The 26,628-nt window shown below is 37.8% G+C and overlaps 1 protein-coding gene across 3 annotated transcripts in view; it reads left to right on the top strand.

The window, feature by feature from the left end:
- Positions 1–26,628, top strand: part of LOC136858381 (transmembrane protein 179) — a 267,306-nt gene that overhangs the window by 104,228 nt on the left and 136,450 nt on the right. For all 3 annotated transcript variants that reach the window (XR_010858634.2, XM_067137882.2, XM_067137883.2), the window contains exon 3: positions 22,546–22,624. Coding sequence is in view for 2 of the 3 variants with exons in the window: in XM_067137882.2 (XP_066993983.1) it covers positions 22,546–22,624 (79 nt within the window). In the remaining variant the exon portion in view is untranslated. The remainder of the gene's footprint in view (positions 1–22,545; positions 22,625–26,628) is intronic.

Raw genomic sequence — 26,628 nt, 5'->3', positions numbered from 1 at the left:
TAATTGCAACCGTGAGAACACCGCCCAGACCAGAAGTGAGCCACCTCCCGCCTGGACACAACCTTGTTGACGTGCAGGATCCATAGCTTCATGGCGCATACGCCACACTCTCACGTACCCATCAGCTCGATACAACTGGAACCGGGATTCATCAGATCCTACCACACACCCCTACTGTTCCATGGTATTGCTGATGTACGCGGGTCCATGCATGTCATTGAGCTTTGTGTCGAGGTGTTAGCAGAGGGACACGTTGGTCATCGGCTGGTGAAGCCTATGCGGTGCAGTTGCCTTCTTACATTCCTAGTAGAAAATGGTTCCTGACTCCCAAAATTCAACTGGGCGGTGATCTGACTCACAGTAGCCCGTCGAGCGCCCAGTATGGTTCTGCGGAGGTGACATGATGTCCGTTTGTTAAACACCTATGGTCTTCCCATGCGGTGGTTTATGTAGGTGTTAACATTCTCTCTGTGATATTGAAGATCCACCCTCAACACTGTTGACCTCGGAAACCCGAATTCGCATGTAATCTCCGCAATGCTGTGACCCATAAACCGTACACCAATGATCGTCCCAAGTTCAAAGTCGGTTAACTCGCGATGTCTTACAATACAAGTGATCAGCTTTAACAGCTTCATTTCAAGTAATACTAATCCCATATTGACTATAATCAATCAATGAATATTCAAGATAAACTTAAATATTATAATTAAGCGGTCCGCCTATTCAATACAATATATAATTTATTAATATCTAGGACATGTTTCGTCCCCTAAGGGACATCATCAGCTAATAATAAATTAATATTAATATATCAGAAATAAATATTAAAATTGGAAAGACACATTAAAATTTTTGACAATTTAAAATAAGATCTTCAAATTTTGTTAAAATTGTAAGTCATGAGACAGGTACATTGTATTGAATAGGCAGACCGCTTAATTATAATATTTAAGTTTATCTTGAATATTCATTGATTGATGTCTTACAATCTCCATGACACTTTTGTTTGTGAGAGACTGGTCAGATACGCTGCACCTAGCCGCAATGCTCAGGGGTCATACACGGTACATCTTTTAATGGGACACCCCTTCTCATGGCTTTTGGCCACTCAGTGTATATAGATACTTTAAGACAGTAACAGGTTCCAGGAAGGACATTACAGGATCATTAATGAACAAGGGGAGTGTATACGCAAGACTCACTGCAGGCAGAAATATTCAGTCAGCAGTATATAAAGGTAGTTGGATATAAGGATAATGTCCAGTTAGAGGAGGTGACTAATACTGGCGAATTACTAAAATTTACCTGTGATAATAAAGACATTTCTTAAAAAAATACAAAAGTTCAAAGTTAGAAAGGCAGCTGAGATTGATAAGATTTGTGGAGATATACAGTATTAAAGACTTGGGTTACCACTGAAAATGAGAGTAATATCCAGTCTGGTATTTTCACTTTTCCTCTATCAAGCCGAGTCGTGGACTCTTCGTGCTATAGACCTGAAGAAAAATCTATTCTTCTGAAATGTGGTGTTGGCGAATAATACTACGCATACCTTGGACTGCATTTCGCACCAATGATTCCATTATAAACCATTTCAACCTCAGAATCAGATTATCGTCAATATGAAAACGAGTTTTACAAATTTTTGGACACACTATGCAATGTAGGAATTACAGCATAGAAGAACTGATCATTCATGGAAATGTTTCCAGCAAGAGAGACCATGGATGAGATCCCATTGGATGGTCAAATATTATCAAGAGTATAACTTGGTTGAAAATCATTGGTGTAGCACGTCTGGCTGAGGACCGCAAGAGGTGGAGACAACTGACCAATAGCCTCCTCGGAGACGACGATCCTGAGAATTGAGGGAAAGATAAGAGAGAGATGGGTTTGGATGTAGTGCCATATCTGAAACACTTAATGATTACTATTTGCATGAAGGAGTGATATCAAATGAATGGAGAGTTGTAATAGTAGCTCCAGCGTACAAGGGGAAAGGTGACAAGCAGAAAGCAGATGATTACAGGCCAGTCAGCTTTCATGTGTTGTTTGTAAGCTCTGGGAAAGCATTCTTTCTAATTATATTAGACATATTTTGAAAATTATTAAAAATGACTAAAATTATAGTTTGGGTATAGGTAAGGTTATTCCAGTGAAGCTCAGCTTGTAGGATTCTAACAAGTTATAGGAGATATTTTATATTCAGGAGGTTAAATGGACTGTATTACTATTGACCTATCCAAGGCTTTTGGTAGGGTAGATCATGGGCGATTACTGATGAAAATGAGGGTATTGGACTAGACAAAAGAGTGACTGAATGGGTGGCTAAATTTCTAGAAAATAAAACTCGGGGAATTACAGTAGGTGAAGTGTTATCAAATCCTGTAATAATTAAGTGGTGGGGGTCCAGGGCAGTATTATTGGACCTTTATGTGGGAATGATATTATACTGTATGGAGTAGCATATGAGTTGCAGGATTGTGAGCGACTGCAGGGGGACCTAGACAATGTTAGATGGACAGCAGACAGTGGTATGATGGTAAACAGGTTGAAAAGACGAGTTGCAAGTTTCAATCAATCAATCAATACTGATCTGCATTTAGGGCAGTCGCCCAGGTGGCAGATTCCCTATCTGTTGCTTTCCTAGCCTTTTCCCAAATGATTTCAAAGAAATTGGAAATTTATTGAACATCTCCCTTGGTAAGTTATTCCAATCCCTAACTCCCCTTCCTATAAATGAATATTTGCCCCAGTTTGTCCTCTTGAATTCCAACTTTATCTTCATATTGTGATCATTCCTACTTTTATAAACGCCATTCAAACTTATTCGTCTACTAATGTCATTCCACGCCATCTCTCCGCTGACAGCTCGGAACATACCACTTAGTCGAGCAGCTCTTCTTCTTTCTCTCAATTCTTCCCAACCAAAACATTGCAGCATTTTTGTAATGCTACTCTTTTGTCGGAAATCGCCCAGAACAAATCGAGCTGCTTTTCTTTGTATTTTTTCCAGTTCTTGAATCAGGTAATCCTGGTGAGGGTCCCATACACTGGAACCATACTCTAGTTGGGGTCTTACCAGAGACTTATATGCACTCTCCTTTACATCCTTACTACAACCCCTAAACACCCTCATAACCATGTGCAGAGATCTGTACCCTTTATTTACAATCTCATTTATGTGATTACCCCAATGAAGATCTTTCCTCATATTAACACCTAGATTCTTACAATGATCCCCAAAAGGAACTTTCACCCCATCAACGCAGTAATTAAAACTGAGAGGACTTTTCCTATTTGTGAAACTCACAACCTGACTTTTAACCCCGTTTATCATCATACCATTGCCTGCTGTCCATCTCACAACATTTTCGAGGTCACGTTGCAGTTGCTCACAATCTTGTAACTTATTTATCACTCTATAGAGAATAACATCATCCGCAAAAAGCCTTACCTCCGATTCCACTTCTTTACTCATATCATTTATATATATAAGAAAACATAAAGGTCCAATAATACTGCCTTGAGGAATTCCCCTCTTAATTATTACAGGGTCAGATAAAGCTTTGCCTACTCTAATTCTCTGAGATCTATTTTCTAGAAATATAGCAATCCATTCAGTCACTCTTTTGTCTAGTCCAATTGCACTCATTTTTGCCAGTAGTCTCCCATGATCCACCCTATCAAATGCTTTAGACAAGTCAATCGCGATACAGTCCATTTGACCTCCAGAATCCAAGATATCTGCTATATCTTGCTGGAATCCTACAAGTTGAGCTTCAGTGGAATAACCTTGCCTAAAACCGAATTGCCTTCTATCGAACCAGTTATTAATTTCACAAACATGTCTAATATAATCAGAAAGAATGCCTTCCCAAAGCTTACATACAATGCATGTCAAACTTACTGGCCTGTAATTTTCAGCTTTATGTCTATCACCCTTTCCTTTATACACCGGGGCTACAGTAGCAACTCTCCATTCATCTGGTATAGCTCCTCCGACCAAACAATAATCAAATAAGTACTTCAGATATGGTACTATATCCCAACCCATTGTCTTTAGTATATCCCCAGAAATCTGATCAATTCCAGCCGCTTTTCTAGTTTTCAACTTTTGTATCTTATTGTAAATGTCATTGTTATCATACGTAAATTTTATTACTTCTTTGGCCTTAGTCTCCTATTTGTGAAAACACAACCTGGCTTTTAACCCCGTTTATCATCATACCATTGCCTGCTGTCCATCTCACAACATTTTCAAGGTCACGTTGCAGTTGCTCACAATCTTGTGACTTATTTATCACTCTATAGAGAATAACATCATCCGCAAAAAGCCTTACCTCCGATTCCACTTCTTTACTCATATCATTTATATATATAAGAAAACATAAAGGTCCAATAATACCAAGAGGGAAAGTCCTCTCAGTTTAAATTACTATGTTGATGGGGTAATATTAAAAAAAATGAAATGGCGTACCATATGGCTTTTAGTACCGGGAGTGTCCGAGGACAAGTTTGGCTCACCAGATGCAGGTCTTTTGATTTGATGCCCGTAGGTGACCTGCGTGTCGTGATGAGGATGAAATGATGATGAAGACGACTCATACACCCAGCCCCCATGCCAGCGGAATTAACCAATTATGGTTAAAATTCCTGACCCTGCCAAGAATCAAACCCGGGACCCCTGTGGCCAAAGGCCAGCATGCTAACCATTTAGCCATGGAGCCGGACGGGGTGATAGTACCTCATGGGGAACACTGTAAGTACCTAGGTGTTAATATAAGGAATGATCTTCATTGGACCGGGCAAGTTGGCTATGCATTTAGGGTCGTGCAGCTGTGAGCTTGGATCCGGGAGACAGTGGGTTCGAACCACACTGTTGGCTGCCCTGAAGATGGTTTTCCGTGGTTTCCCCATTTTCACACCAGGCAAATGCTGGGGCTGTACCGTAATTAAGGCCACGGGCGCTTCCTTCCCATTCCTAGGCCTTTCGTGTCCCGTCGTCGCCATAAGACCTATCTGTGTCAGTGCAACGTAAAGCCACTAGCAAAGAAAGAAAAAAAAAAAAGAGATCTTCGTTGGGGTAATCATATTAGTGAGGTTGCTAAGAAAGGTTGCAAATCTCTTCACGTGGTTATGAGAGTGTTTAGGTGTTGAGGTAAGGATGTAAGAGAGATTAAGTATAGGTCTTTGGTAAGACCCCATTTAGATCGCAGTAGTAATGTTAATGTTTTTACATCACACTAACTACTTTCTTGATGGTTTTTTAGACACTGAAGTTCTGGAATTTTGTCCTTTAGGAATTCTTTTATGTGCCAGTAAATCTGCCAACATGAGGCTGACGTATTTGAGTAGCTTCAAATACCACCAGTCTGAGACAGTATTGAACCTGCCAAGTTGGGGTCAGAAGGCGAGCGCTTCGGCTGTCTGAGCCGTTCAGCCCGGCATCCCATTTAGAGCATAGGACCCACACTGGGACTACTTGATATGAGAACTGGAAAAGATCCAAAGGAAAGTAGCATGATTTGTTTGGGGTGATATCTTTGAAGGAGTAGTGTTAAGAAAATGTGGGCTGGGAAGACTTGGAAGTAAGGAGATGAGATAGGCATGTTTCGAGCTGTCAGTGGATAGTTTGCGTGGAATGACAGTATAAGACGAATACGTTTGAGTGGAGCTTTTATAAGTAGGAAGGGTCAAAATATGGAGTTAAAGTTGGAATTCAAGAGGACAGCTTGATGCAGATATTATTATTATTATTATTATTATTATTATTATTATTATTATTATTAAAGCGTCTTTATTGTGGCGAAGTTAGGTCTCCCGGCCCTTTCTACACTTAACCACTTCATGTATATACAACGTAAATTTTACATAAAATTTAAACATATGAAATTTTTACAACCTAAAGTATAACTAAAACAACTAAAGTATCACTAACTAAACTAAGGTGAGTAAAGTATAACTAAATTATATACAGGAACACATTGCAATAAACAACCATATTCACTCTCATTCATGCATCCCATTCACACTCAAGAAAGACTGGAAGTGCTTAAAAGATGACGCTGGCAAAGGATTTTAAATTTTGTCTTAGATTTAGCTTCTCTGATGTCATTGGGGAGTTCATTCCACCAGCTCGTGGAGGTGATCGTGAACGATCTGTTGTAGGTTGCGGTTTGATGCACAGGAATTTCTAGTGTACAGCCTGACCGGGTATTGAACAGGTGTAGGGAACTAAGGTAGCGAAATCTGGTGGATAGGTAAGGAGGAGTGTTTTCAGAAAGCACTTGATACACCAAAGTAGTTGCATGGAGTCTACGTCTGCCATTCAGTTGTAACCAAGATAATTGTGTATAGAATGGGGATACATGGGCGTATGGTTGTATGTCGAATACATACCTGATGCATGCATTTTGGGCACGTTGCAGTCTCATGCTTTGCTCGTTATTGATATCAATAAAAACTGTATCACAGTATTCGAGAATTGGAAACAAGAGTGATTGAATGAGCTTTATTTTCAAGGACCAAGGAAATATATTTTTAAACCGCTTCAGAGGATGCAGGCATTGATATACCTTTTGGCACACTTTCGTCATATGTTGCGACCAGTTCAATGTTTCGCTTATAGCCACACCAAGATTCATAACTGTTTCACAAAATGGAATAATGATATTGTTTAGTGCTACAGGAGGAATTTCGTATTGTTTTAAGACGTGTAAGTTTTTCGAAGTACCAATGATTATTGCTTGCGTTTTAAGAGGATTAATTTTGAGATTGTTACTCAATGCAAAATTACTTATGAGACTTAAATCAGCATTAACTTTTTCTACAGCACTCTGAATTTTATCAGTTCTTGAGTGGTAGTAGATCTGCAGATCATCATGTAAGTAAATTGCAAACAGCAATGGTCCAAGTACAGACCCATGGGGGACACCGAGAGGTTTGTTAAGCCACTCAGATTTGCTATTATTTACTTTGACACACTGACGGCGATTTTTGAGGTACGAACTGAAAAAGTTTATTGCCGTCTTGCTGAAATTTAACGAATCCAATTTTGAAAGTAGCAGTTGAGGAACAACAGTATCAAAAGCACTAGAAAAATCAAGTAGAACCAGTACAGTCACTTGTCAAGTGTCCATTGCCTGTCGGATATCATCAGTTACTTTCAGTAGGGCAGTCGTTGTGCTGTGTCCTTTGTTGAAACCAGATTGGTAAGGGTCAAGCAGTGAGAAGTTAGTCAAGTAAGTGAGGACTTGTTCGTGTACCAAGCGTTCTAGTACTTTGGAAAGGGGTGGGAGAATGGATATAGGGCGATAATCTGATGGTAAACTAGCAGAATTCTTCTTAGGAGTAGGAATGACGATACCGTGGTTCCACACATTTGGGAATACTCCCTGTACGAGGCAATGATTAAACATATGCGTCAGAATAGGTAATATGGCACCAATAATATTTTTTATGAAAGATAATGGTATGTCGTCATTACCCGGAGCATGTGACTTGAGGGAGTAAATTACACGCATCACATCGTTCGCACCAACTTTTTTGAAAGTGAATTTTACTTGATTTACTCGGGAATGAACATTTATGGCGTTAATATCATCATCAGTTAGGTCATCAACTGGTCGATGATGATGATTATTATTACTATTATTATCATTATTAGTATAGTTAGCATCATAGTCATTATTGTCAGTAACATCATTATTAGTGTATGCTGCTTTCGTAAAATGAGAATTTAGATCATCAAGTGGTATACTGGGTGTCTGCATGGTCAGGCTGCGACCTATACCCATCTGATGCAAATGTTTCCATATTAGTGCTGAATTTCGTCTGTTTGTTATCTCTTGAATATATTTATACTTGCTGTTACGAATTAATTTCTTAACTTGATTTCGAAGAATACGGTAATTTTCGAAATCACTAGTGCTTTCAGTTCGCCTAAATCGCCTATACCAAGCATCACGATTTGCCATGACCGACTTAATTTCATTTGTTAGCCAAGGAGACGAAGGGTGAGAAACTCGAATTTGCTTCTTCGGGGCGTGTTTGTCATACAGTCCTAATATTAAAGAGTTCAGTCTGTCAACCTTATCATCAATGTCATTAGTCAGTAGAATGTCATTCCACGGCAATTGATATGCTTCATTTCGTATTATCTCAGTATTAAAATGCTTGAAGTCCCTTTGCATTATGTACCTGGTTTTGTACTTCAAATCAAATCAAAAAATCAAAAATCTCTTTATTTGCAAATGAGGTGTCTACCTCGGTGGCAAATGGTACACTAAAATACATTATTGTCAAGCACTAAATATTAAATTAACAAGAGAAGAAAATTTTTCCTATAATACAATATTATACAATTTACACTAACAATGATTTCTATTAAACACACAGCTCATCCTTAATAAATTTATATTGTTTACAAAATTCTAATTATAATATCTCCTGTACTACTTACAAATATAGTCAACTGATATACAGTATGTGGAATTGCTTCAAATGATACTATAAAACTGGTATAACATTAATATTTACATTGCATTTATTTATTTACTATTTTTTTTTTTTTTTTTTTTTACCCGTTCTGGATCCTAAGTAGCATAACGACCTGCTGCGTCTTAACCAGAGCCCCTTTTGCCACCACTTTTCAGAGTGGCTTGGTGCCTTGAGAGAGTAACATAAGTATATGAGATCGTGGGTCGAAATACCTGGTATAGTAAGCTGTCCATGTTTTACCACTTTCTGCGGATTGTTTGTTATAATAAGGTCAATCAGTGTGTGAGATGTGTGGTTTATTCTGTGAACATGGTTAGTCGCGTCTAGTGTCAGTATATTGTAATCCATGCCATGGAATAAGTTTTGTAAGTATGTTGATTCGTTACTTGTAACTAGGAGATTAGTATTGAAATCACCAAGAATGATTATGTTTTCGTACAGCGGAGTTAACTTCGATAATGCCACTTCTAGGTCAGATATATGTTGTATGTCCGGCGCCTTGTATACCACTCCGATCAGTAGTTTTTGATTATTAACCAAGAGTTCAACAAACATGAATTCAGTCGCAACGGCAATATATAGCGCAACCGCCCCCTACATGATTTAAACGATCTAGGCGATGTAACGTCATGTTATTCAGCTTTACGAGATCAGATTTGAGTGACTGCTGTAACCATGTCTCTGTTACACAAATACAATGCAAGTTACTGTTACTAAATAGAGCCTGTATTTCGTCGAAGTGACAAAGAAGCGATTGTGCATTGATATGACAACACTGAAAATATTGTTGGTGGGGAGCTAACCTTTCCTTAAGAATGTCTCCTGCCACGGCTGGTGAAGGGGAAGGTAAGAGTGAAGGCGGACGCCAATGAAGAGGGATAGGGTCAATGACATCACGGACATGCTGTTCGGTATAAATAATTGACTCATTTACGTTAGCCATTGTCAACAGAAAAATTCAAACTACTCACCCTAGTTGTTTCATAAGTACCTCCAGAAATATTTACACAATCACTCTCACACACACAATCACATTCAAATACACAAACATTATACGCTATTATATCACTCATTGTTTTTCGTAGTCAATCTCGTCGCTCACATAAGGCTTATTAATTGTGCCATGCTGCTAACAAACATTTTCTGTCCATTGTCTTTCAAAACAACAATGCGGCCATCCTGTGTCCACACCCGTCGGAGTCCGAAGTGATCACGTGCCCTGTTTAGAATAGTTTTTCTGATACCTGTCAGGGATTCAGTCAGTAGAAGGCCAGTTCCTTTTAACAGCCGCTTGGCCCTCCAAACTCTGTCCCGGTCATGATAACGCACGAATTTTATAATTATAGGGCGCTTACCCGAAGCAACAACCTGAGCTGTGGTTCGTTTTAGCACCACTAAACGATGGCAAAGATCTATATCAGACATAGTTATATCTACATTTAACTTGCCCTTCATCGTGTTGATAACTTTATCGTAAACGTTCTCTGCCAGCTCCTCTGGAATACCATGCAGCACTAAGCAGTTCCGCCGGCTGTACTGTTCAGCTTCATCAAGCAGTTCGGCCTGTTGTTCGAGGCGCTGTTCAGTAAATTCCAGTTTTTTTCTTATGTCTTTCAGCTCACTAGACACCTTTTCTTGGAACTGAGAGAACTCAGCCTTTAGCCGCTGCAGCTCATCCACGCGGCAGGTGCAGCTTGCGACGTGTTCCAAGCGGCCTTGGAAGTCCTTCATAACATCTTCAATAGACGCTACACGACGAATAGCTTCTTTAGCGGACATACTGAAAGATGCTTCAGGTCAATGACAGTTTAGTTACACTGAGAAAGTCACAAATGGCACTTGTTGGCTGTTAATCTTGCTAATTAACGAGATTTACTGGAGAGGCATTTCACACAACCGCAGCAGTTGGCAGTTTGTAGGATGAGGCATAAGGAATTAGCATAAATTATCAAGGAGCAAATATTCATTTATAGGATGAGGCGTAAGTAATTAGAATAAATTATCAAGGAAAATGTTTGATAAATTTCAAAGTCATTTGAAAAAGTTTAAGAAAAAGTTAGGTAAACACTTGATAGGGAATCTACCAGATCATTGATTGATTGATTGATTGATTTTTCCTAGCACTGTTAACAGAACATGTAGCTATAAGCAGTTTTTCATGCATGTTCTTACAGTGTTATCCTGCTTATACTTAATGAAGGTCTATTTCTTGTACTGACTTGTGGAATTTAGTGAATCTTGATGTTGACAATAATGATTGTTGTTTAAAGAGGCCTAACATCTAGGTCATCGGTTCCTTGAGTAAATCTACATCCCGACGTGGTCCATGACTGAATGAAATGAGAGACTGTGAAACCACATAGCGGAACCTGCCATTAGGCGGGACAAATAGTGACAACATTGATTTATGGGAATTAGCACACTCCTTTATCAGTTAATATTACAAGTCAAGATGTATTTCTGTGACAATTAGGACTGATTGAATTGTGCATTTGATTAGCCTCCTGTACTCACTGTTGCAGAACCGATCCTGATGTAGTTGATCTATATTTTACAGAAATCATTTGATTCATTAGTGATAAGGGCTGTGCTCAAAGTGATGAACATATTGACTCCAGGTGTTCTAATCTCATTAAGTACATTTTTGTTCTGTACTTAACATCTTTTCGATCAATCCTCATGTTAAAATTGAAGAAACTGAGTCACTGGAAAGATTATCATCAATAGAGGCATAAGGCAGGTTGGTACAATTATCCCAAGGAACTTTAATCAATGCTGAAGGAACTCGAGCCTGAACAACATTTGTGTTACCATTATCAATAAAGTGCTTGAAAGTGTTGAGGAGAACGTACTGTATACCTGAGGCACAGCACTAATCCTTATGGGACCAGCTGATGTTATATCATCAAAGTCCACCCTTGCCAGAGACTGACTGACGATATATAGTTAGTGGGTGTACTATGGTACCAAAAAAAAAAAAAAAAAGGACCAGCTGGGAATACTTTGTTGAGGAAACACAGTAGAACCTCGATATTTCGAATCACCTTGGGAGCTAAATTTTATTTTGAGTTATCAAAATTTCGAAATATAGAGAATATCTTTTCGAGCATGTATAGCAGTGAAACCTTGGAATGCGAGTAACTTGGTCTACGAGTGTTTTGCAAGACGAGCAAATATTTTAAATAAATTGTAACTTGATAAGCGAGTGAGGTTCTGCAATACAAGCGTCATGTGTGCCTATATTTTCCCCTCCCCTGTTCGTTTGTTGAATGGATGAATGAGGGCTTTGGTCCTGTAGTGAAGAAATACCTTTCAGAAAATAATCTGCCGCTTAAAGTCTTGCTGGTTATGGACAATGCTGCTGCTCATCCTCCAGGCCTTGAAGCCTTGAAGAACGACTTACTGGAGGAATTCAAGTTCGTTAAGGTTAAGTTCCTTCCTCCCAACACTACTCCACTACCACCGAGCTTGATAGCTGCAGTCGCTTAAGTGCGGCCAGTATCCAGTATTCGGGAGATAGTAGGTTCGAACCCCACTGTCGGCAGCCCTGAAAATGGTTTTCCGTGGTTTCCCATTTTCACACCAGGCAAATGCTGGGGCTGTACCTTAATTAAGGCCGCGTCCGCTTCCTTCCCACTCCTAGCCCTTTCCTGTCCCATCGTCGCCATAAGACCTATCTGTGTCGGTGCGACGTAAAACAACTAGAAAAAAAAAACTCCACTACTCCAGCATATGGATCAGCAAGTCATTTCAAACTTCAAGAAGCTCTACACCAAAGCACTATTTCAGTGATGCTTCAAAGTGACCAAAGAAACAAACCTTACCCTCCGAGAGTTTGGGAAAAATCATTTCCCCATCGTGAACTGCCTGAAGATCATCGATAAAGCCTGGGATGGAGTCACCAAGAGAACTCAAGAGCTGAGGAGGAAAAGTCAATGGAATCTATCACTTCAACTGAGATTCGGGGAAGTGCAAAATGTGGGAAATGGTGCAAAATTTTGTAGAAAAACACCACGCGAATAAGGCTGTAGCAGTACGTGCGATGAATCAGTTCAATGACAGTGCAATATCATATTTTCGTGAAATCCTCAAAAAGAGGCAAAAGCAACAGTCATTGGACAGGTTCCTCGTTAAAGTTGCACGAAAAGAAAACAATTCCAGGGAGCCAACAGATAGCAGTGATTCCGTTAGTGAAATTTGTGCTATACGTCATCTCTCGTCTCCCTCACACCAACAGTGATTCTGTTGTAAGGAAAAGTGCACTTTAATTTGTTTTACGTTATATTTTGTTTTAGAAATGGTATGCGAATACATATTTTTGTGTTGTGGACGAATCATCCGCATTTCAATTGTTTGATATAGATGTTGATTCCCATAGGGAATCTGAAATATTTGTCCTGAATGAGCAAATTTATAATACCAATATAAATGGTCCGTTATTGGACATTTATAAAATTTATAATGTCCAATAACGGACCATTTATATTGGTATTTTCAATTGTTTCTCGTGGGAAAACTTGCTATGATATACGAGCGCTTTGGATTACAAGCATGTTGCCGGAACGAATTATGCTCGCAATCCAAGGTTCCACTGTATTTAAAAGCAAACAAATTCTATTTTACTGCATCACTTTAATTATAACCCTTATTATAGTAACTTTTCACCGGGTGAGTTGGCCGTGCGCGTAGAGGCGGGCGGCTGTGAGCTTGCATCCGGGAGATAATAGGTTCGAATCCCACTATCGGCAGCCCTAAAGATGGTTTTCCGTGGTTTCCCATTTTCACACCAGGCAAATGCTGGGGCTGTACCTTAATTAAGGCCACGGCCACTTCCTTCCAACTCCTAGGCCTTTCCTATCCCATCGTTACCATAAGACCTATCTGTGTCAGTGCGACGTAAAGCCCCTAGGAAAAAAAAAAAAGTAACTTTCAGAAGACAGGATACAGTACATAGAGTAGTGAAACAAGGAACATACCTCCCTTAACACCTTTGGAAAAAAAATATAATAGTCTCTTCTGTTTGTTACTGTTAACCTTTCCTCCCATCACGTTGAAACTTCTTGTCAATACTACACAGCCGAGATTCATAAATTGAATTTGTCATAATACCAATTCCCTATGGGAATCAACATCTATATCATTGAATTTGTCATCCGCGGGGGTTGCTTTCGTACGTGACCAGTAATTAATTCACATTATTAAATGTTAAACAGTTAATTTATTGAAACCACCTATTCAATACTAGTAAAGTCTTTAGGACTATATCACTGTCATTATATTAAGTTTAAGTATGGTACATGTTTTGCCTGTCATTGCAGGCATCATCAACCATGAATTCTAACTCCAAGTCAGATGTTATATCGTCAAAGTCCACCCTTGCCAGAGACTTTTTTTTTTTTTTTTTTTTTTTGCTAGGGGCTTTACGTCGCACCGACACAGATAGGTCTTATGGCGACGATGGGATAGGAAAGGCCTAGGAGTTGGAAGGAAGCGGCCGTGGCCTTAATTAAGGTACAGCCCCAGCATTTGCCTGGTGTGAAAATGGGAAACCACGGAAAACCATTTTCAGGGCTGCCGATAGTGGGATTCGAACCTACTATCTCCCGGATGCAAGCTCACAGCCGCGCGCCTCTACACGCACGGCCAACTCGCCCGGTTTGCCAGAGACTGACTGACGATATATATAATCAGTGGGTGTACTATGGTACACTATGGTAACTCCAAGTCAGACTTCATGGCTTGTTTGACATTTAATAATTGAATTTCAATATGAAAATAATCACTTGTAATTAATTCACACCCGAGAAACAGCAAGGCGTTGCCTATTTTTCTGATCACTAGAAGTTTTAGTTGTTTTTTTAGTTCCTGTCATATTAGCTCCCAGCATCACTGTAACCCTTTCTTTACTTGTTAACTGTTCCTCACAAACCACCTTAGATGACCTTAGATGTTAGGCCCCTTTAAACAACAAGCATCATCGTCAAACCACAAATGCCATATTGCACAGTTAATATTGAACAAAATTCGAGTTACAGACAATATGTTTGGCACACTCTCTTCTCCCATTCTCATCATATGCCCATACCACTTTAGCTTCGTTGTTTCTATCCTGTCTTGAAGTTTCAAGATTCCTGTCCTTTTCCTTATCTCTTCATTTCTAATTCTATCCTTTCTGGTCTTGCCCTCGATACCTCTTAGGAATTCCATCTCCGCTGCCTGTATTCTACTTTCCTCTTGTTTTTTTGTAGTCCACGATCCAACTGCATAAGTTAGTATGGGTTCATAATAGGTTGAATATTATACTTTCCTATACTTCTTTGGGACATCTTGGTTCCATAAAATATCCCTTATACTCTGGTAGACGCTGTTTGCTTGTTCTATTCTTTTCCCAATTTCCTTGGTTATCTTTCCATCTTCTGTGATCACACTTCCCAAGTACTTGAAACTTTTAACCGCTTAGAGAATTTTACCACTTATTTTTATCTTTCCTCTTCCTTCCTTCCTTCCTTCCTTCCTTCCTTCCTTCCTTCCTTTCCCTTGTCATCACTATTGTTTTACTTTTCTCTGTGCTTACTGGCCAGCATCTGTTAAAACATGAACAAGCTCTATACCCCATGGTGTGTGTCTGTCGTAACTTGATCGTATCAAGAATAGTAATGTCCAAATTATGATAGGAATTGCGCCCATAACTTAAAAAATGCAGAAGGCTTGTTTATGCTTGAGCAATCTGTTGCCAAGACTACCCTGCGCCTCAACCCAGATGGACATCAGCCCCGTGGGTGATGATTGGCTGAAAGAAGACGTGTAACACTCCAATGTCTCTTCTCATGCTGCCCTTACTGACAGAAGTGGTGACTAGTGTGCAAAACACAGCCAAGAGGGATAAGTGTGTAGTAGTAGTAGTAGTAGTAGTAGTAGTAGTAGAAAAAAAGAGGGAAGATTAAGCATTATTATTATTATTATTATTATTATTATTATTATTATTATTATTATTATTATTATTATTATTATTATTGTGTACTTTATGGACTACTTTGAGTATTGTTGTGACACAAAATAATTTTTATGCTGTGGCTACTCTGACCACTACTCTTATACTTTCATATCTTCCACATAATATAAATAACATTTGTTTGAGCGCCAGTTGCTTTTTTAAGAAAAACAACAAAATTCGGTAGAGCATACCTCTTATATCAATTATCTCAAGGCGTGAGGTGATAAACTCACATATTTGGCAATATACAGGGATATGGATCAGGACAATATTAAATTACTGCTGCATTTCCACAATTGAGGATTGTACATGGAACTGGAATCACTTATTATAATTAAAATAAAACTGAGTTTATGACTATATAATTTACGTCACAATGAACAACCATTGACGTCTTTTAATTTAACAAAAGAAATATATCGTGAGATTTGCGGTACAAAGAAAAGGAAAATTTAATCTAAACAAAAAAAGCTATTGGCATGAACTTGAAGTGAGATGTGATATCGCCGCTGATTACATTCTTCTTCATGTTATGAATGCATAACATGTCTGATGCTTTAATTACCTGTTGTCTGCATACACCGCTGTTGAACTTGAAATTCTTGGGAAAACCTGTGAGCTGAAGTCGGGAGCCGTCTGCTGTTATCTTATATAACAAGGAGTTGGCCTACATACCATGTACGCGTGTAGGGAGCTCCAATGTAATTACGTCCACTCAATAGATATATAGAAATTTGAAAATATTATTGAGACATCTTGTGAAGTCCATCCTCACAAGAAGATGATGTTTCTTTATCAGCATAGTACCCGTCTCTGCTCGGATACAACCACCACTTGTAGACCTCCTCGATTATTACCAGACCTCTTGAAAACACAACTCTTAGCTCTGACCATCACACTAAGACCACTTCTTCCATTTGATACATCAGAATGTTACATATGATCTGCACAATATGAACTGAATACCAACTGAGTACTATGAACTGAGTACTATCAACTGCGTACCATCAACTGAGTACCTCTCCCCATCGTAGCATCACCTTATATCACCTCTCGATGACGACTCATCTCCCCACTCACTGTTCATCCCTTCCACTTCAACATCCAGTAGCTGGCGAATACTGACACTTGGTCGCAATCACGTGTCCACGCACTGATGTCATCAGTCATGTGTCGTCTAAGCGTACCCAAGCGGTTTGAGAATGACTATGCCGAATGCGTCACCGGGAAATCTCCTTGCACAGTTAAACATAGCCTCGATTGCAAAATACTATGCCAGCTCATCTAGCCAGAGTTACAAGCCACAGCATGACAATATAAAACCAACAAATCTCACTTACTACAATACAGAATAATTACAAACATATTCACTTAACCTATGATGAAATACAATAATATACGTGATACCTAATTATTACAGTCTAAATGATGAGAAACAGAATATAAAATCTAATGAATCGGGTTAATAATGATAATAATAATAATAATAATAATGATAATAATAATAATAATAATAATAATAATAATAATAATAATAATAATAATAATAATAAATACTGAATGGAATCTGTAACCCTGTTGTACGGTTACAGAACGCCTCCCTCATGAAATAATCGATTAAATGAATCGATTGATTCATGAAATATATACATAATCACCTGAAATCGAGTACACCATAGATACATGTATAAAAATGCCCTTTACAAATTGGTTACATGTTATCATCCATCTGGATGTTCGTTGTTACACATATAAAACATTGATCAATTATCATTTTCACTTTGATTATACAGTATTATTTACATACAGATTACATTTCTTTCTCACTTCTGTCGTTTCAAACGTTCATTGAGTGTTCAAAAGTAATTCTCGAAGACATTTCATTATATACACTTTCTCCAAGCACTGGAGTTTATTGCACTGCCGTGCTTCACACACTAATTTCACTGAAGTCCTGTTCGCAATGCCAGCTTCATAAAACATGGTGAATTAACATAATAATGAAAATTAATCAACAAACTCACATGATATATTTCTTAAGATTTCTTATATTGTATGTGCCTACGATATTTCCTTCCTTGTCTTCTAATGAATAAGCACATTTCCCAATCCGTTTCACTACGGTGAAGTATCCCTGATATAACAAGAAAAACTTAGAAAATTGACCAGCTTCTGCTGATGACGGGAGTGGCACTCTGAGTAAAACCTTGTCACCAAGCTCAAATTCTTCCAATGTAGTCTTACAAAAATTATCATGCACAATCTTACCGTGTTATCCTTCTTAGGTATAATAACAAGTGGATTTAAATTAGGACTACATGATGGTTCAATTATATTATAATCTAGCATAATGTCAATCTGCTCTTCAACAGCGCTAGCGTATTTTAACGGAATGGGATATTTCGGTCCTACAAAAGTTGAGTTATCACTAACATTAAATTTGTGTTCGTAAAGATGTGTTCTACCAGGCCGATCGCTAAAATCATCACTATGTGATATCAATAATTCACACAATTCGTCCTTCTGACTTTCCGCTAAATTACATTTCTCCACTGTCTCATACAATTCATCTCTAGAATCTCTCTGTATGGACACATGGCAGACATCAATATTTTTCCTAATATTAGGAATTTCACAAGATCCTTCCGTACTAGAACACACTTTATTCGCACTAATTTCTGACAAAACATCATATGGTAAACTGACTTCCCTGCTACTCTTTCCCCAAATAAGATTGACATTACACAGATCAAAATTTAATTTAGCCTTGTGACACGTTAACCAGTCGGTACCTAAAATAACGGCATAAACTAAATTAGGCACAACTAAGCATGGTTGGAAAATACATTCTCCACTTATGCTAATGGGGACAGCTATTTGTTTATTCACTCTTTGAGACTTGTTCCCAACAGCTGTTACGATGAACGTATTCCTCACTGGAATTTCCGCTACCTCATACTTCTCTCTCAAAACTTCCTCATACAGCTTGGAATTTACACATGACTTCTCACTACCAGAGTCCAACAAAATCTTAACTTTTCTGCCCCATATCAGCAGTTCAATCGTCGGTGTAACAGTAACACTACTTAAATTATCCTCATTACATAATATAAGATCACTTAACAAATCTTGCCTTATATCTAAATTTAAATTACACTTATAAAATTTATTGTCTACGATTAAGTCGTCACTTAAAACATTTGAATTATTGCTACTTAGGTCACAATCATGTTCACTTACAGCTATAGGCTGATCGACATTAACATACTTATCTACCTTATACGTGAACTCACCATTTACGGACTGTCTCAGTGACCTGTTTATACAGTCCGTTGCGCGTTTAAAGTACTTGGTTCGGTTACGACTTGTTGGTTACACACCTCAGTCGGCCTCCCCTGTTGCCTATTTCCTCTAGCGTCATTATTATTATTATTATGGCCTGTATTCTCCCGCCTCCCAGCTTCTGGTTGATTACCATAATCACGCCTCCCAGTCCTGAAATTTTCCGAACTATTTTGATAATTTCTCTCCCTGTGGAAATTATTATTAGGTCTCTCCTGATATTCTCTTCTGTAGTTACGATTTATTCATAGGCCTGTCCTGATTATTAGATTGGTTACCCCTTCCTTCTACATTCCTATTTAGTGTCCTACTATTATTCAAGCTACTACCTAAAGCATCAAAACTTTCCAACAAAATCTCCATTTCCTTAATAGTCTCCACTTTTTGCATACAAACAGCTTCTCTTATTCTATCGGGATAGTGCTTAGCCATAAGTCTAACTATATCAGCCTCAGGTCCAATACATTCTAAATTTCTCCACACCAAAACATGAGCCAAAAAGTATTCAGTCATTCTAACACCCTCGTTAGAATTATACCTGCCAAACATTACTCTCTCTCTCTCTCTACTCTGAACACCTTCACTCCAAAATTTAGCCATGAATTTCTCCTTAAATTCAGTTAGACTAGACATCGAGCTTTTATATACTTGAAACCAAGACTTAGTCTCTCCTACGAAAGCATTAGATAAGATCTCTAATACAGTTTCCCAGCTAATAATATTGTCTCTTAATTGAACCGCAAATTTCTTCTCGACTACTCTCATAAATTCCATCGGGTTGAATTCTTTCCCAGAAAACTTAGGTAAATCATGATCTCTAGTGATTAAACCATTATTTACAATTATCTCACGTACATTCTTACTATCACGCACTTCTTGCTGGAGTACTCTCTGGCAACTCAGAAATTTTTCTTCCACTGTTTCCTCAGCCTTTTCTTGAATTTTTCTTAATTCCTCCTGCAACTTTTCTTCCGATTCTCTCACCTTCTGTGATAATGATTTTTGTTCACTCTCTAGATCACCTACTTCTCCAAGTTTTCTTTCCACATGTTCTACCCTACTAATACATTTCCTAGTTTCTTGCCCCACTGTATTGGTTATCTTTTCAAACCTTTCTTCTACTAACTCATGGATTTCTCCTTTATTAGACTCGATCTTGGCGCCTAATTCATCAATCTGTTTGATGCATGTCTCACTAATTTGCTCTATTTCCGTATGGAGATTGCTCCGACCCAATTCCATCTCAGCTCTGATGTCACTACACTCCCTATTTACCTTACTTTCTAAATTATTAATTTGCTTACTTATTTCTAACACCTTATGATCTATCTTATTACTAACATCATCAATCTTCTTATTAATACTATTTATGGCATTACTCTGAGCTTCAATTTTTTCACTAATGACCGCTTCAATTTTCTCACTCATAATATTTTTCTGACATTCAATTTTCTCACTAATGACCGTTTCAATTTTCTCACTCATAATATTATTCCAAGATTCAATTTTCTCACTAATGACCGTTTCTATTTTCTCACTCATAATATTATTCTGAGATTCAATTTTCTCACTAATAACCGTTTCAATTTTCTCACTCATGGCATTATTCTGCTCAGTCATTTTGGACATCAGCAAATTAAATAAACCCAGGTCAATCACCCCTTTACTTTGATCTTGCGTGACAGCGTTTTCCTCAGTTTCTACTATTTTCTGACTTTCAGCAGGTCCCACCTTAGTCACCAACTTCCTATTTATGTTACCACCTTGGATTTCCTTGGACACAATAACCTCAGCCTCATCACCTGACTGCATATTGCTATCCTTGTCCATCTTCGGTTTCCTACTAATTTTTCGCGATCTCAAAGCTATTTCCCCTTGCAATTCCTCTGACATTACCCCTTAAATACAAACTTCAACAAAATGACCTTCCTAACATTACTCGGTGAATTTAACATGTGCGTACTCATTAAAAGAACTGATCCATGTATATTGCCATTCAGAAACACTTTTTCTGAACCTTTCGAGTCCCACGTTGCTGGCGACACGTTGTGGCTACTCTGACCACTACTCTTATACTTTCATATCTTCCACATAATATAAATAACATTTGTTTGAGCGCCAGTTGCTTTTTTAAGAAAAACAACAAAATTCGGTAGAGCATACCTCTTATATCAATTATCTCAAGGCGTGAGGTGATAAACTCACATATTTGGCAATATACAGGGATATGGATCAGGACAATATTAAATTACTGCTGCATTTCCACAATTGAGGATTGTACATGGAACTGGAATCACTTATTATAATTAAAATAAAACTGAGTTTATGACTATATAATTTACGTCACAATGAACAACCATTGACGTCTTTTAATTTAACAAAAGAAATATATCGTGAGATTTGCGGTACAAAGAAAAGGAAAATTTAATCTAAACAAAAAAAGCTATTGGCATGAACTTGAAGTGAGATGTGATATCGCCGCTGATTACATTCTTCTTCATGTTATGAATGCATAACATGTCTGATGCTTTAATTACCTGTTGTCTGCATACACCGCTGTTGAACTTGAAATTCTTGGGAAAACCTGTGAGCTGAAGTCGGGAGCCGTCTGCTGTTATCTTATATAACAAGGAGTTGGCCTACATACCATGTACGCGTGTAGGGAGCTCCAATGTAATTACGTCCACTCAATAGATATATAGAAATTTGAAAATATTATTGAGACATCTTGTGAAGTCCATCCTCACAAGAAGATGATGTTTCTTTATCAGCATAGTACCCGTCTCTGCTCGGATACAACCACCACTTGTAGACCTCCTCGATTATTACCAGACCTCTTGAAAACACAACTCTTAGCTCTGACCATCACACTAAGACCACTTCTTCCATTTGATACATCAGAATGTTACATATGATCTGCACAATATGAACTGAATACCAACTGAGTACTATGAACTGAGTACTATCAACTGCGTACCATCAACTGAGTACCTCTCCCCATCGTAGCATCACCTTATATCACCTCTCGATGACGACTCATCTCCCCACTCACTGTTCATCCCTTCCACTTCAACATCCAGTAGCTGGCGAATACTGACACTTGGTCGCAATCACGTGTCCACGCACTGATGTCATCAGTCATGTGTCGTCTAAGCGTACCCAAGCGGTTTGAGAATGACTATGCCGAATGCGTCACCGGGAAATCTCCTTGCACAGTTAAACATAGCCTCGATTGCAAAATACTATGCCAGCTCATCTAGCCAGAGTTACAAGCCACAGCATGATAATATAAAACCAACAAATCTCACTACAATACAGAATAATTACAAACATATTCACTTAACCTATGATGAAATACAATAATATACGTGATACCTAATTATTACAGTCTAAATGATGAGAAACAGAAATAAAATCTAATGAATCGGGTTAATAATGATAATAATAATAATAATAATAATAATAATGATAATAATGATAATAATAATAATAATAATAATAATAATAATAATAATAATAATAATAATAATAATAATAATAATAATAAATACTGAATGGAATCTGTAACCCTGTTGTACGGTTACAATGCACAAAATGAACATTTTTGCAATTATTATTATGTCCTCTGTGCATGAACTGTTCCTAATATTATATGTTATGGAAAAACAAGACTTATTTCTAATTTGTGGCCTCTTCTTTTCTAGATGTAGAGACCTGGCCAAATATATAATAGTAGGATCAAAAACTGGAGAAACAGCTTTTATTTACATTGTCATGGCTCAGGTAAGTATGAATTTTCCTCTGCATGTGTACAGTGTACTTACTTGATCTCATTACTGTAAGCTCGTATTTCTTTAGTTATTAATGTTCTTATATGTACACCTTGGTTCAATTATGTACCGTTAGCAAATACATGTTTACTCTATTATAATTATTAATAGAATGTTTTAGCTCCCTTGATTTTGTAGTTATGTCTGCTACAGTCAGCATAGATTGGTTAATTTTTTTAGGGACTAAACATGTCTCTTGGATGTATGAATTTGAGATTCCCAATCATTCAAATAATGAGACTCTTTAACTAGAGTGTAGGGTCATAAAGGTAAAAGTATCCCTTTCAGAATCTTTTTTAGTACTGGATTTCATAACTGAAGTATAGATAAGATATTTTAAAATGGAAAGAGAATGTTTCAGAGGCTTGACTTCATCATTATTTATATTATGTAAAATGGGACTACAATTTATTTATTTATTTAATCTATTTATTTATGTGTTTGTTTATTTATTTATTTATTTATTTATTTATTTATTTATTTATTTATTTATTTATTTATTTATTTATTTATTTATTTATTTATTTATTTATTTATTCATTCATTTATTTATTTTGGGGCCATCAAAGACCACATTAAGTCTTGTTACATTTGGCAGTGAACTTCACTTTCTTTTGTGCCCAGAATTCCCTCATTCTTTCAGAATGGGCCTGCTTACGTTCTTCTGTCAAAGACACACCAGATCTTCTTTTCAGTTGTTTGTCTCAGTTTAGCCCATTTGTCACTATCTTTTTTTTTTGGAAAAGACCTCTGTCAAAGGCGTCTGCTGGTTTGATCTGTAGAGGGTGTTATTATTATTATTATTATTATTATTATTATTATTATTATTATTATTATTATTATTATTATTATTATTATTATTGTTGTTATTATTGTTATTATTATTATTAAACAGAAATTGTGTATTTTGTAAATTTACAAACTGTAATTCATAATAATATTATTAATTTTTCATCTCAGAACTTTTATGGTTTTCGGGGACACTGAGGTTTGAAATTTTGTCCCACAGGAGTTATTTTACATGCCAACATGAGGGTGATATGTTTGAGCACCTTCAAATAACACCGCACTGAGCCGGTATCAAACCCACCAACTTCTTAGAAGGCCAGCGCTCTACTGTGCGACTATCCAGCCTGGCAAGCTTTAATTAACTGCATAGTGTAGAAAACACACTTTTCTATTACTATTAAAATAAATTATTATACTCATACCTTTCCTATGTGATCCTTGCACCTGCTTACCTGCACACAGGCAGCTGATCTGTGATGGAATCGTGGACAATGCAAGTCTCATTTTGTCATCGATGGATCTGAGTCTCTCCCTATTTGATTTTTTTCCATTTCAGTCAGTATTGAAAAAATACATAATTGAAACTGGCAATGCATCTTGGAGATAGCCAGATATTCACCTCTTATTGCCAACCAAAATATATCCAAAACCACTATGAAGAGTTTTAATTTCAATGTTCCATCTGCTTTCAAGTCTGCAAGTTCCTCTTGTATATTAACCGGAAGAGATTCTGAATTCGCAGTGTAAGCAGGCATCAATTTTTGGTAATGAGACAGGGTCTCTCATAGTGCATTGGCACTGCCGGTGGCTCCGACTAGCCTACGCGGTGGCCTCCACAATATGCACTAGCCATGCGTCTTGGTGGGTGTGCTAAGTGCCAACCAATGAGCCCAGCTTAGCACACGGGGGCGAAACGCTGGCAACCAGGAATGAGTTAGCTGGAAAATTTACAATGTCCAATAACGAACCATTTATATTGGATCATGAACATTGTTAAAATTTTGCACGCTGTCTCCAAAATACTTCTTGAACCTCTGCTGCAGGATTTCTAACTGTTTTTTTAGTTAGGTCCAACATCACTATATTTCTGCAAGTGCATGGCCATACAGTCGTGAACATCACAAATGAACCATTTTCAGTTATCTGTATCCACAAACCCTATTCACAAATCCTTGATTCTTATCTGTACTGGTAAGAATGTTTTCATTCCTACCCTACATTTACCTGTTCAGCTCATTCGAGTGCATGGAAGTATTAGAAAATATGCAAACCTACATACCCATTGATCATACGCGAATAAAACCTCATACCACTCAACAGCCAAAAATGTATGTATCTCATCTTTTAAGTTACAATATTCGTGGTAACACATTTCCTTGTGATAACCACTGTACTTCTGTATGGAGCAGGAGTTTAGTGTGTTCTGATCCCATTTCCTGACAAAACAAAAATGAGCTGTGAATTTATTTGTTGCGATTTGCTGAGGTTCATGACTTAATGCTTCATGCAGCACAACTTTCAGAAAAGGTGGTAGATTTAGCAACAACGGCTTCATTTTGAACACGACAGTGGTTAGGATTAACTCCGCATACTTGAGCTACAAGTCATGTTACTCAGCTTGTCGTAGAAGCAGCTCCATCTCTACAAACACTAACACAATCCTTGCATTTTAATTCATTTCAGAACACATATTCATTAGTCACACAAAATATTTCTTCACTGGTAGCTCACTTGGGAAGTTCTTTGCAAAAAAATAAATTAGTTGCAATAATATCTCCATTCCTGTACTGAATAAATAAGAAGTTGTGCGTGGCCATCGGTATCGATGGACTTGTCAATCTGAAGTGAGAACTTCTGACTGCAGTCTTCAGTATCACTGGAAATATCAATAACTTGGTGACATTGTTTCAGCAGTGAAATGAATTTTTGAAATTCACTTCCAGCTTCTGAATTGAAGACTATTTTCACCATCTCTTCACAAGCAGGCATTAATAATGCTTCAGCTATTGTATGTGGTTTGGCCTTTGTGATAAGTTTGGCTACCTTGTTGCTAGCTTACTCTACATTTTCAAATCAAGTACAAATGTTGTCATGGATGTTCTTTGTTTTTGTTTTATTTCAACAACTGACAAAAATAATTGACATCTTCGTTTGACAGAGAAGAATGTTTGTTAACAATTTTTTTTTTTTTAAATTTTACTGGGAACCATAGCAACATTACTGATTTATTCACCACAAGCAATACATGTGGAGATTGAGCATGTTTTATCACCACACCAAGAAAAAGCACTATAATGCCACTGCACACACTTTTTTTTTTTCCTCGGGCTCAGTGCTTTCACTACATGTACCAGTGGATGGAACACACTGTACAAGAATTTGTCCATCTTGAAAAATATTTAACAGTCTGCGAACCGTGTGACCTTTCTGCAGTGGAGAGGCTTGTGTGTCCCAGTGAAGCAGATAGCTGAGCTTTGGTTGCAACCATATCAGATGGGCATATTTTGAGAGACCAGACTAACGAATGGTTCATCGAAAGAGGGGTAGCAGCCTTTCAGAAGTTGCAAGGGTGGCAGTCAAGTTGATTGACTGAAATGGACTTGAAATAATACTTAACATGACTTAGCTGTGCTGATACAGCTACATGGCTGAAAGCAGCAGGAAACAGCAGCCATAACCAACTCTCGCGACATGCAGCTCTCTCTGTATGAATGATGTACTGATGATGGCTTCCTCCAGGTAAAATATTCCAGAAGTAAATCATTCCCCCATTCAGATCTCCGGGTGGGGACTACACAAAAATATTTAATGAGGAAGACGCATACTGACATTCTGTGAGTCAGAGCATGCAATGTTAGAAGTTTGAATCGTTGTGGTAGGTTAGAGAATCTGAAAAGGGAGCTGGATAGACTAAAGTTAGATGTAGTTGGTATAAGCGAAGCAGGATTAGCAGGATTTTTGTTCAGATGACTACAGAATTATTAACACAAAAACGAAATGGGAAAATGCAGGAGTTGGTTTAATAATGAATAAGAAAATAGGGCAGCAGGTAAGGTACTATGACCAGCATAGTGAAACATTATTGTTGTCAAGATAGACACCAAACCAGTGCCCACCATAATAGTGCAGGTCTATATGCCTACTAGTTCTACGGATGATAAAGAGATC

The sequence above is a fragment of the Anabrus simplex genome, chromosome 1, assembly GCF_040414725.1.
Source record: "Anabrus simplex isolate iqAnaSimp1 chromosome 1, ASM4041472v1, whole genome shotgun sequence".
Classification (NCBI taxonomy): Eukaryota; Metazoa; Arthropoda; class Insecta; order Orthoptera; family Tettigoniidae; genus Anabrus; species Anabrus simplex.
The sequence above is the reverse complement of the archived record's forward strand: the minus strand, read 5'-3'. Positions and strand labels throughout refer to the sequence as shown.